Source organism: Octopus bimaculoides, chromosome 25 (assembly GCF_001194135.2).
Source record: "Octopus bimaculoides isolate UCB-OBI-ISO-001 chromosome 25, ASM119413v2, whole genome shotgun sequence".
Classification (NCBI taxonomy): Eukaryota; Metazoa; Mollusca; class Cephalopoda; order Octopoda; family Octopodidae; genus Octopus; species Octopus bimaculoides.
In genome coordinates, this window is record NC_069005.1 from 30,154,208 (window position 1) to 30,166,149 (window position 11,942).

Genomic DNA, 11,942 nt, shown 5'->3' on the forward strand with positions numbered 1-11,942 from the left:
TCAGCCAAATACACTCCGATAAAGCATTCGTGCAGCACTTTTGAGTATTAACGAAGTAATTTCTATGCTAGTATATCCATAGTTCAAAGCTGTTTTGGTTTGATCTGTTGTAGGACATTGGTACAAAGTTAACACAGTTAAAGGTAGGTGCAGTATTTAAATTTTGGTTGTTGTTGTTATTATGAGCAATCTTTTAGTTTTGTGACTTGTAATAGAAGCTGCAAAGTTCTACCAATCTATGTAGATCACCTTAAGGTTCTTTTTAACGATTTGATGATTCCTGTAATGGTGGAAGCTTCAAGTACTTCGTAGCAATGCTGGTCTTTTACAGTTTGGTTAACCCATAAAGCGCGACGGGCCACGATTGTGGCCCGGATAGATACATTTAATTTATGGACATTGATGTCAAATTGTGTAAATTTGAAGTTATGCTTGTTTTCCACCCTGTGGAACTATACTCTTTTACTTGTTTCAGTCATTTTGACTGTGGCCATGCTGGAGCACCACCTTGGGGTTAAAATGTAGTAACTGTGTCCTGTATAGGACAGCCACATTTTGATGGCAAAAAACAGTATATATATATATATATATATATATATCCTTCTCTTTGTGCCCTTTTAAAGCCTAGCCAGGCTCATGGGCCTGGTTTCAATGACGTATGTGTTCCCCAGCTGGACGGGACGCCAGTCCATAGCAGCGTTACTCATTTTTGCCAGCTGAGTGGACTGGAGCAACATGAAATGAAGTGCTTTGCTCAAGAATACAATGCGTCGCCCGGTCCAGGAATCGAAACCACAATCTTACAATCATGATGCTGACACCTTAACCACTAAGCCACGCGCCTCCACAATTTCATTAATTAATATAAAAAATACAAATAATATATAAGAAAAAAAATGAAAAAAAGAAAGCCAAACAAAAAAAAACAAAACACTTAGATATTTTTAAAGAGAATTTATTGAAAATATATTTGAATTTTGGATTTATACAATTATATATTATACACTATGTTTATATGGGTATGAGTATAAAAAAAGTATTTACACACTCACGCATAGACACAAGCAAACATAACCTATACATTCTTATTCACCTCTCGACTGGTTTCATTTACTCATGTGTGACCACCACCTTTTATAGTCATTCCTTTTGTTTCCATATTTCTGTTGAAACTTCCTTCGTTTCAATTAAATATGAAAATAATAAATTTAGCAAAATACCCTTGTCGTTATTAATCCAGCGGTTGGAACACAAATTAACCTGAAATTTTGATGGGCGGTTTTTATATAGATCACTTTTAAAACAGGAGGCTTCTGTGATAGAATCAGGGGAAGTCTCAGGTGGGCTGGTATCAAAGAGTTTCACCTGAGCACTTACTTCACAGTCTTGGCCAGGTGAGGGTATGGAGATGTTGTTATTGATAAGTCCATTGCTTGACCGCATGGCTTTGTATTCAGTCAGGGTGTATGATACTCAGAACAAGTAAAGTGCTTTCTATTATAGTGCCAGGTTGGCCAAACAAAGCCTTGTGAGTCAATTTAGTAGACAGAAAAATGAAAGGTCATTGTCTGTGTGTGTGTGTAGATAATGTGCACCATACACACACACACACATATATACACATTTAAATGTATATCATCATCATCCATTAACATCCGTTATACATATGTGTATATTGTATATATGTGTGTGTGTGTGTGTATATATATATATACATATATATGCACATACACATAAGTACACACACACACAGATGTATACATGTATGTGTGTGTGTGTGTGAATGCTTACTATCTGTGGAAAACCATGCTATGGATGGTGGCATCACCATTTGTGGCTGGGCAGCAACTGTTAACATTAATTTACATTTCCTGTCAATGTATCATCTGCTATCTCTGTGCTTTCGAATTCCTCTGGAGTCAAAATTCTCTTACTTGGTCAAAAAAAAAAAAATGCATAAGGGTTGGCAGCAAGAAGAGCATCCTGCTGCAAAAATCCTGCCTCAAATACATCCCTGTCTAACCCTTGCTAGCATGGAACATCACATGTCTAATGAATGAATGAAGGAACAAAAAAGAATTCTGAGATATAAAGGAGTCACTGCAAAAACACCATCACCAGAATTAAAACTGGAATAATTGTAAACACAAACAAGTATACATGTGCACATATGTGTGTGTATGTCACAGGCTTCTGCACAGTTTTCATCTACCAAATTCCACTCACGAAATAGTAGTGACCTAAACACATTTGTTGATATCTGATTTGTTGATAACATCACATAATTATTTACTCCCCTTAATTGTCAGCTCTTTCTCTTTCTTAACTTGTTCATATTATCACCATATATCTAGACTAATGTAACTTTTGTTTCTCTGCTTATATTGAACTAACTCCAGTTTGGTAAACTTTAACAGATACTAGTAAATATTTGGTTAGCTGTTCTCTATCGAGGAACAGAAGTTTCTGTTTAGCTCCAGACAACCAAAGTCTACCACCGAAGGGGCGAAATTACATTGAAACACTGGTGTCTGGTAGTCTGTTGATGTTGTTTGGAGCTGGGCGTGTTTTTACACACCAAATTTTTATAGAGAAATGCATTCTCTGAAACCAAATCCAGCAGTGAATACCATTTATATTCTATTGTATTTAGGAACATTAAAAATAAATGTACACATTGTTACTTTGATCTTCACTGCTCTAAATACATTGGGTTGTCCGGAAAGTTCGTGCCGATTTATAGTAGCTTACCTTTCGACTTATTTGCCATGAAACCACCTCAGTTCTGGGAAGAGGGTATTTTCAAGTTAAAGGAAAGATAGAGACGCATTGTGCAACAAAATGGTTCATATTTGGTTGATTAAAAATGTAATGGCATGTATTTATTGACCTTTTTCTTGCCTTTAAAAATTGGCACAAACTTTATTGTATTATCTGCAGACAGAAACATGACTGACAATGCACCAAGGGCCCAATGTAATATCATTATAGAAGTCCCTCACATATTTCAGTAATTTACATGGAAATTTAATATCGCGGGCATTAATGAAAATATTTCAAAGGAATGATGAAATAGCATAAAAAAAATACAAATAAAAAAAAATACTACACAAAACCAGCTTTAAATGGATTAAAATAATCTGAAGGTTTTTTTTTTCTGCAAACTTGGAGAAGAATTTTTTTGCAAAATGTTGTAAAGTGTAAAAAAAGGGAGTCACAAGAGTTAACCATTTTGTTAAATTGTTCCTTGGAGTTTAAACTCATAGTAGTTCGCACTGCTGGACAGTTAGTAAGGCATTTTGGTTTTTAGAGTTTTTGAAAGAATCAGTGAAGAGCGAAAGGGTAAAGAATGGCTGAGTTTGTGTGTGTGTGTTTGTGAAAGGGAGAGAAGGGACATACGCACACACATGCACAGTGGAGCCTCAGTTTACGAACACCTCTCATCACAGACATATTGGCTGATGAACATCTTGGGGTAACAAATGGTATCTTGGGGTAACAAACACGTCAGCTGGCAATAATGGTGGGCAACAAGCAGGGAAGCATCACTGGAAGAGAAGTCAGTTGTTGCTGTGCTTTTGCTCAGTACACATCCCTGCATAAATTCACCATGGCTTCTCTTGAATTTCCTATGGGGAAAATAGTCCCAGTCTACAAACATTTCAGGTGACAAATGACCCCCAGGAACAAATTGAATTTGTAATAAACCAAATTTCCACTATGTATTGGTGACATCATAGGAATTTCATCATTTATACCAGCTTTCAAAAACATGAAATAATTCTTTCTTGGAATTGGGTCTTAAGCTATAAATAACAGTATGTACCTTTCGGATATAAAAAGTTGAAGGTGCAACACTGATCTTCCAGAACTTGATGCCTTCCATACTAATCTATGAGTAGGAACTTCAAATTCCTACATCCACCAGATTGGTTAACTAGTCAGCCCTGTTTCGCAGTGCCTTGCACAGTAGTCTTGATAAACTTTTATCATTTATACCAGTGGTTTTCAACTGGGGCCCATATAAGATTTTGGGAGTCTATGCAAATAGTAAATTGAGGATCCCCAATAGTAATTTAAGGGCCCTTGAACAAAATGTGCTTTAGATGTGTGTATTGGTTTGTATTGTTTGAAACAGGTTTCTTTCTCTAACATTTTGCACAGTTCAACCTAAACAACTTAATGTGCAAAAAACACAATAGGAATTTTGAAAGTAGTTTCTATAAAACTAGTTTTTAAACATTGAATGACTAGGGGCTGTCCACTAGATTAAAATAGTAATCACAGGGGTCTATAGATAAAAAATGGTTGAGAACCCTTGATATATACAAATATATAAGTACCTGTATTTTGTTTAATTACTTAAGGAAATTTAATATTTGTTTAATTTAGAGTGTGTTGACGAAGGTGACCATCACTGGTAAAGGAGAAAGAAATCAGTAATGTGGAAAGACTTTAGAATCAAAGACTCCAGAAAATCAATTTTACACCTGTGTGTGTGTGTGTGAGAGAGAGAGAGAGAGAGAGAGAGAGGTGGGAAGAAAGTGGGGCGAGTGATAGAATTATACAGGAAAGAGACGAATGAGGTGAGTGGGAAAGAAAGAGTGAAGTAATGAAGATGGTTGGGGGGAAACATTGAAGAACAAGAGGGAGGAGGAGTAGGTAAGAGAAAGAATATGTTGAGTCAGGAGGAGAAGAATGTGGTGGAGGAGGAGGTACGAGATGATCATATGTGGAGGCACCAGAGGAGATGGTTATTGCAGTTACCATCCATCTACGGAGCCACATTTGCGTCGGTCAGCTGCTGCGTGTATCTTGTCTTTGACCAGTATGCCTTGGACACGGCTGTTGGCAATACTTATCTTATGTATTTTGTGCCCCATCTCTTTCAGTTTCTCTGTGATGTCCTGGAAGTAGAAATAGTGTTACTGTTACCATCACCATCCTTGCTACCAACACCACCACATCTACCAATCACAACCACCACCACCACCACGGCCACCATTGCCATCACTAACTAGTATTCCGTTGGTTATGACAATGAGGGTTCCAGTTGATCTGATCGAAGGAACAGCCTGTTCACGAAATTAATGTGCAAGTGGCTGAGCACTCCACAGACATGTGTACCCTTAACGTAGTTCTCAGGGAGATTCAATGGGACACAGAATGTGCCAAGGCTAGCTCTCTGAAATACAAGTACTACTCATTTTTGCCAGCTGAGTGGACTGGAGGAACATGAAATAAAGTGTCTGGCTCAAGGACGCAATGTGCCACCAGGAATCAAACTCATGACCTTATGACCCTGAGCCAAATACCCTAACCATTAAGCCACATGCCTTCACCACCATCACAAGCAACAAGATACCACCGTCATCATCACTACCACTGTCGCATCAATGTTGTCATTATCACCACCACCATTATTGTCAACATCATCATCAGCACCATCATCATTGTCACCATCACTACAACCACATTCATTGTTTTAACATCCTTCTCTTCCTCATCATCATCATCATTTAACATTTGTTTTTCCATGCTGGCATGGGTTGGATGGTTCAACAGGAGCAGGCAAGGCTGGAGGGCTGCACCAGGCTCCAGTCATCTGTTTTTGGCATGGTTTCTACAGCTGGATGCCCTTCCTAACACAAACCACTTTACAGTGGTGAACTGGATGCTTTTTTCATGTGGCACCAACACTTTTTTCCAGCATTGGACTGGAATCCACAAAATGATGAAATAGATTTACCTCACCCCCACCCCTTCCCATGACATCCTACACACACACTGTTTAGTCTTTACTTCAGCTTTCATCACATATCCTGTGACCTCTTCACTCTTTGTCCCATGTGTGTTGTCTTGTTTAGTCCATTTTGTCTGAAATGAATGCAAGCGTCTTTTATAACCCTGGGCCAACTAATATCTGAAGAATGAATTTGGTGAACAGAAGCAGTACTTAGGATCAAATATTTGTCACCTCCCTCTGTTGGAAAAGCTACAAGAACCAGCAACAAGGCAGCAGAAGATACTCACCTGAGGGAAATTCTTCTCCATCTCTATGTATGGTGGGATCAATTGATGATGTAGTCGTGGGAAACTGATACTCTTTGCTAATGATTTATTGAACCACATAGACTCAGCAAAGACCTGAAACAAGCATGAGATATGGGTTAGATAAAAGGTGGAGTGGAAATAAATATTATATGTACATACCTGCACGGCCACGATGATCACTCATTTATTCCTTCTATTGTTATACTTGGGGATGGTCATATTTTACCAATTAAACACATACATACACACACCCACACACACTCTGTTTAGTCTTTACTTCAGCTTTCATCACATATCCTGTGACCACTTCACTCTTTGTCCCATGCGTCTTGTCTTGTTTAGTCCATTTTGTCTGAAATGAACGCAAGCGTCTTTTATAGCCCTGGGCCAACCAATATCTTAAGAATGAATTTGGTGAACAGAAATGGTGAAGAAGGCAGCGAGCTGGCAGAAATGTTAGAACGCTGGGCAAAATGCTTAGTGGAATTTCGTCTGCCGTTACGTTCTGAGTTCAAATTCCACCGAGGTCAACTTTGCCTTTCATCCTTTCGAAGATCAATAAATAAAGTACCAGTTACGCACTGGGATCAATATAATCAACTTAATCCCTTCGCCTGTCCTTGTTTGTCCCCTCTATGTTTAGCCTCTTGTGGGCAATAAAGAAATAAGAAATGGTGTAGAAGCCCATCGTTTATATATATATATGTATGTATGTGTACATGTGTGTATATATATATATATATAACACACAAATATACACACTTGTGTGTGTGTGTGTCAGTGTTTATTCTCTGCAATTGCTTGACAATGTGTTGGTTTGTTTACATCCCCTTAGCAATTTGGCCAAAGAGGCCAATATAATAAGTATCAGGTTTAAAATAAGTACTGGGGTCAATATATTTGACTAAAACTCTTCGAGATGGTGCCACAGCGTGACCTCAGTCATGCTGTGACTGGAACAAGTAGAAGATAAAAAAAAAAAGAAAGAGATCATGTGACTTACGTATGCGGTGCCTGTTGTTATACGACTTCCACCAGAAGCACCAAGGACACTTATGACGTCCCCGTTTTGATCAACGATGATGGCTGGTGACATTGAGGACATAGGCATCTTGCCTGGGGCAATGTAGTTGGTCTTTGATGATGGAATCCCAAACTCATTTGTTTTATTTGGAGTGGAGAAGTCATCCATCTCATCATTGAAGACAATTCCAGTACGTTTGCCCAACACTTTGGAACCGAAACTAGAAAGAAGAAAGGGAAGATCGGAAAGTGAAAGAAATGAGATGAGAAGATGACGAAAGATAATGAATGATAACAGATACCGACAATCCAACATACCTCCACCATCAGCTACCCTGCATACATACACACACACACACACAGACACACACACACACACACACACATATGGCTTCTTTCAGTTTCCGTCAAGGAAATTCACTCACAAAGTTTTGGTTAGCTTGGGGCTATTGTGGAAGAACGAAGGTGTCAAGCAGTACAGCTAAACCCAAAGCAAATTTCTTAACCTCACAGAAATAAATACACACAAACACAGCCAGTCACGTCATTAATATTCCCCTGTGGCAGGGCTGGTCCTTTGAAGTACTGTTAGAGTCCATTTGACAAGCTTCTACACCATTTATTTTGTACGCAATGCCTGAAAGTGTTTTTGTTTATAATTCAGTAATTAAGTTTGGACTGATCAAAGCTATCACCAAACACACACACACACACACACACACACGCACACACACAACAGGATTACAGTAGTCACACTTACACACAGACACAAACATTTAGACATGTACTCAGAATGCCAATGTAATAATTACTAATAACTACTTACTATGAGTTGACTGTGCTTGTCATGGAGACAGCATCACCATTGGGCCCCAGAAGACAGAGATGGGAAGTTCCGATATAGTCACGGATTGTGAATGCTGGACCATAATAGGAATAGTTAAATGTCCTTGAGTCATTGATGCGACTCCGAATTTCATCGCCATAACCTCGATCTGTAATGTTCTGTACAAGCTGTTAGTGGAAGAGAAAGAAAGACCTGTACATATGCAGTTGTGTGCACATGAGCATGTGTAGGTGCATACATACATACATACATATATACCTGTGTATAAAGGTGATAAAATGAGTATGGTGAACTTGTTGCGAGGAGAGAAAAATTCATTGTTTTAAACACAGTCCTTCTTGGGGTTCGGGGGAGAAATCAATGGGAGACAGCAAAATTTTACATTTTGTAAGTTAAGAAAACTGGCTGCAACCGATAAAGAATGCAAGACAGGGTCCCATTACCTCAGTCATATTGGCCACAAATTCCTTATCTCCCATCCTGGACCTGGCAGCATAGGCAAACTTGAATGCCTCAATCATACGATGGTAGGCAGTGGCCTTGTCCTTGTCGTTGATTTTGTTCACGGTGTAATTGTAACCTAAAAGAAACAAAGAACATGTAGATGCTTGTAAATTAATACACACACACACACACACAATTGTTTTAATGTCCATTTTCCTCATATTTACAAAGATCATGAATGATTCACTGGAGCAAGTTTTCTTCGACCAGGTACTCTTCCTGTTGCCAACCCTCACCTGTTACCAAGCATGGTAATACTTTCCCCTTATCCAGACAAAGACACAGAAATACACGCCCGGCCACCTACCCACACTTTTCAGCTTCTGCCAAGAAAATTTGGGACACTGCTGCACGAAGGTGACACTCGTTTACAATTATCGCATGATGTCAAGCCAAGAACAATACCAGATACACACACGTGTGAGTGTGTGTATGACATGCTTCTTTCAATTTCTACCAAATTCTCTGGCAAGGCTTCAGTTAGCCTGAGGTTATAGCAGAAGATACTTGCTCAGAGCCATGCAGTAGGACTGAACCCAAAACCATGTGGTTGGGAAGCAAACGTCTTACCACACAGCTGCACCTACATGTGCATGAGTGTAAGCATGTAGAGATGGGGTTAGTGATAATGATGGTACAACGCCTAAAATTATGGTGGAAGGAGCTAGTTGATTATATTGACCCCACCCCAGTGCTCAACTGGGACCTATTTTATTGGCCCCAAAAGAATGAAAGGCAAGGCTGGTCTCAATGGAATTTGAACCTGGAATGTAAAGATGAAATGCTGCCAAGCAATTTTGTTTGGTGTGCTAATGATCCTGCCAGCTCACCATCTTAATAATGGTTATATTAATGGTTTCAAATTTTGGTACAAAGCCAGCAATTTCAGGAGACGGGTTAAGTTGGTTTCATTGACCCCAATACTCAACTGGTACTTATTTTATTGACCCCCAAGAGGATGAAAAGTGAAGTCAATCTTGGCAGAATAATAATGGTGATAGTAATCCTTTCTACTATAGGCACAACACCTGAAGTTTTATGAGGGGGGGGAGGCTAGTCAATCCCATCAACCCCAGTGTGTAACTGGTACTTATTTTATCAACCCCAAAAGGATTAAAGGCCAAGTCAACCGTGGTGGAATTTGGACTCAAAGCATAATGACAGATGAAGTGCCACTAAGTATTTTGCCTGGTGTGCTAACAATTCTGCTGGCTCGCCACCTTAATAATGGTGATGATAAAGTATTGTTGATGTATTGCATTCACTACATTGAAATAGTCAGTCTCTCTCTCTCTCTCATTCTTTCTCTTGTCTCACCAGAAAAGTCAGTCCACTTACCATCGAGGATATTCAATATATAGAGCAGTACTGGTCCACTGGATGGCAGTCGGGTGGAATAGATCGTGTGGCCACTGGACAAAGTAAAATGGACAGCATTCTCTACTCGGGCTGTGTAATTTTTCAAATCTTCTAATGTGATGTTGCCACCTGTTTATAGAAAAAAGGTAAAAAAAATAAATGTGGAACATAGCAGGAAAAACTTTATTTCACATTGCTCCAGTTCACTCAGCTGTAGATAAGAGTTGCGATGTCACTGGTGCCAAGCTGTATTGGCCTCTTAGCCCTATCCCTTGGGTAACATCGGTGGCATGGAGAGGAGAGGCTGGTATGCATGGGCGATTGCTGGTCTTCCCTAAACAACCTTGTCTGGACTTGTGCCCTCAGATGGGTAACTTTCTAGGTGCAGTCCCATGGTCGTTCATGACTGAAAGGGAGCCTTTACACTTTACTGATGTTTCCAATCTTCCATGCAGACATATCTGGCTATTGGGAAATATATATATATATATATATATATACACACACACACACACACACACACACACACACACACACACACACACACAGAAACACATGCACATATATACATGCATACACACACACACACCACACATAGGTATATACTGTGGTGTTGGACTAAAACAACATTTCTTTTAATGAGAATAGCAGACAAGAAAGATATTGTAGGTACAGATGTCAAGAGGTTGTAACATACCTTAAGACTCCGCACATTTCACACATAGAATCTACCTACTTGTGAGGATATTCTCCCTGTTTTCATAATGTTTAACAGGTTCAGACAGGTTTTTGATTTGGTACGACAACCCCGAATAAGGTGGATGAACAGTGGGCTCATGGTGGTGGTGGGGGACGTGACTACTGATCTCTCATTGTTTATTTATGAATGTGTGTGAGTGCATAAACACTGCAGCTGTGGGTGTGTGGTAAGAAGTTTGCTTCCCAGTCACATAGTTGCAGGTTCAGTCATGCTGAATCTCCCTGAGAAATTGCATTAACGGTGCATGTGCTTGTGGAGTGCTCAGCCACTTTCACATCAGTTTCACAAGCAGGCCGCTCCATTGACTATCAGCTGGAACACATTGTCATAACCAACAGAGAGTTGGGCACTTACTCTTGTACTTGTTTCAGTCATTTTGACTGTGGCCATGCTGGAGCACTGCCTTTAGTCGAGCAAATCGCCCCAGGACTTATTCTTTGTAAGCCTAGTACTTAATCTATCGGTCGCTTTTGCTGAACCGCTAAGTTACGGGGACGCAAACACACCACCATCGGCTGTCAAGCGATGGTTGGGGTACAAACACAGACACACAAACACACATATACACACACACATATATATACGACAGGCTTCTTTCAGTTTCTGTCTACCAAATCCACTCACAAGGCTTTGGTCAGCCTGAGGCTATAGTAGAAGACACTCGCCCAAGGTGCCACGCAGTGAGACTGAACCTGGAACCATGTGGTTGGTGAGCAAGCTACTTACCACACAGCCACTCCTACACCTTAATCTTAGTTAAACTTATTTTGAAGCCTTTGAATTTCTATAGATTCAATTGTAACAGATAGACCATCACCATCATAAGTATAATTCAGACCAACTAACCGCTGTCTTTAATGTCAGCCACTATGTCCTTCGTTAAACTGCTGTCGTAGAAAGCATCCACACCACCCTCTGCGATCTTCTCCAGTGTGTCTCCAAGTTTCGGGTTTTTTATTATCTCCCCTGCTTTGAACCAGTCATTCGTCTCGTTGTTCCACAGAAAATTCCTGATTGAAAGATAAAAAAGACATTTACACATAAAACATGCATGCTTTTGAGCAAAACGGTGACGATGTTGACTTTCCTGTTGACATTATGGCCGGCTGCTCTGCACTTTCTAAGACTTTCGAACAAAAAGTCCCTTATTTGGAAATCAGGTGAAGATTAGGGACAGGAAAAAACCAACCAGGTCTGAAATCCTGTCACACAGACATACATGTATGCATATATATATGCAAATGTATTAATTTAGGGAAGGTTCCGGAACCTTCTCTATGCTAGATCTGGAACTCACAGTGGTTTAGCGACAGAGACTGATAGAATAAGGACTATGCTTAAAAAATAAGTCCTGGGGTTGAGTTGTTAGACTAAAAAATTTATATATATATATAT

At 39.6% G+C, this 11,942-nt stretch overlaps 1 protein-coding gene across 1 annotated transcript in view; it reads right to left on the minus strand.

The window, feature by feature from the left end:
* Positions 1 to 939: 939 nt before the first annotated feature.
* The window catches only part of LOC106880787 (scoloptoxin SSD14), an 83,882-nt gene continuing 72,879 nt past the window's right edge, over positions 940 to 11,942 (minus strand). The window contains exons 6-13 of the mRNA XM_052976654.1: positions 11,845 to 11,863; positions 11,394 to 11,557; positions 9,767 to 9,916; positions 8,368 to 8,504; positions 7,904 to 8,091; positions 7,058 to 7,298; positions 6,034 to 6,147; positions 940 to 4,907 (exon numbers count right to left, since the gene is read on the minus strand). Of these exons, the coding sequence (XP_052832614.1) occupies positions 4,764 to 4,907; positions 6,034 to 6,147; positions 7,058 to 7,298; positions 7,904 to 8,091; positions 8,368 to 8,504; positions 9,767 to 9,916; positions 11,394 to 11,557; positions 11,845 to 11,863 (1,157 nt within the window). The 3' untranslated portion in view covers positions 940 to 4,763. The remainder of the gene's footprint in view (positions 4,908 to 6,033; positions 6,148 to 7,057; positions 7,299 to 7,903; positions 8,092 to 8,367; positions 8,505 to 9,766; positions 9,917 to 11,393; positions 11,558 to 11,844; positions 11,864 to 11,942) is intronic.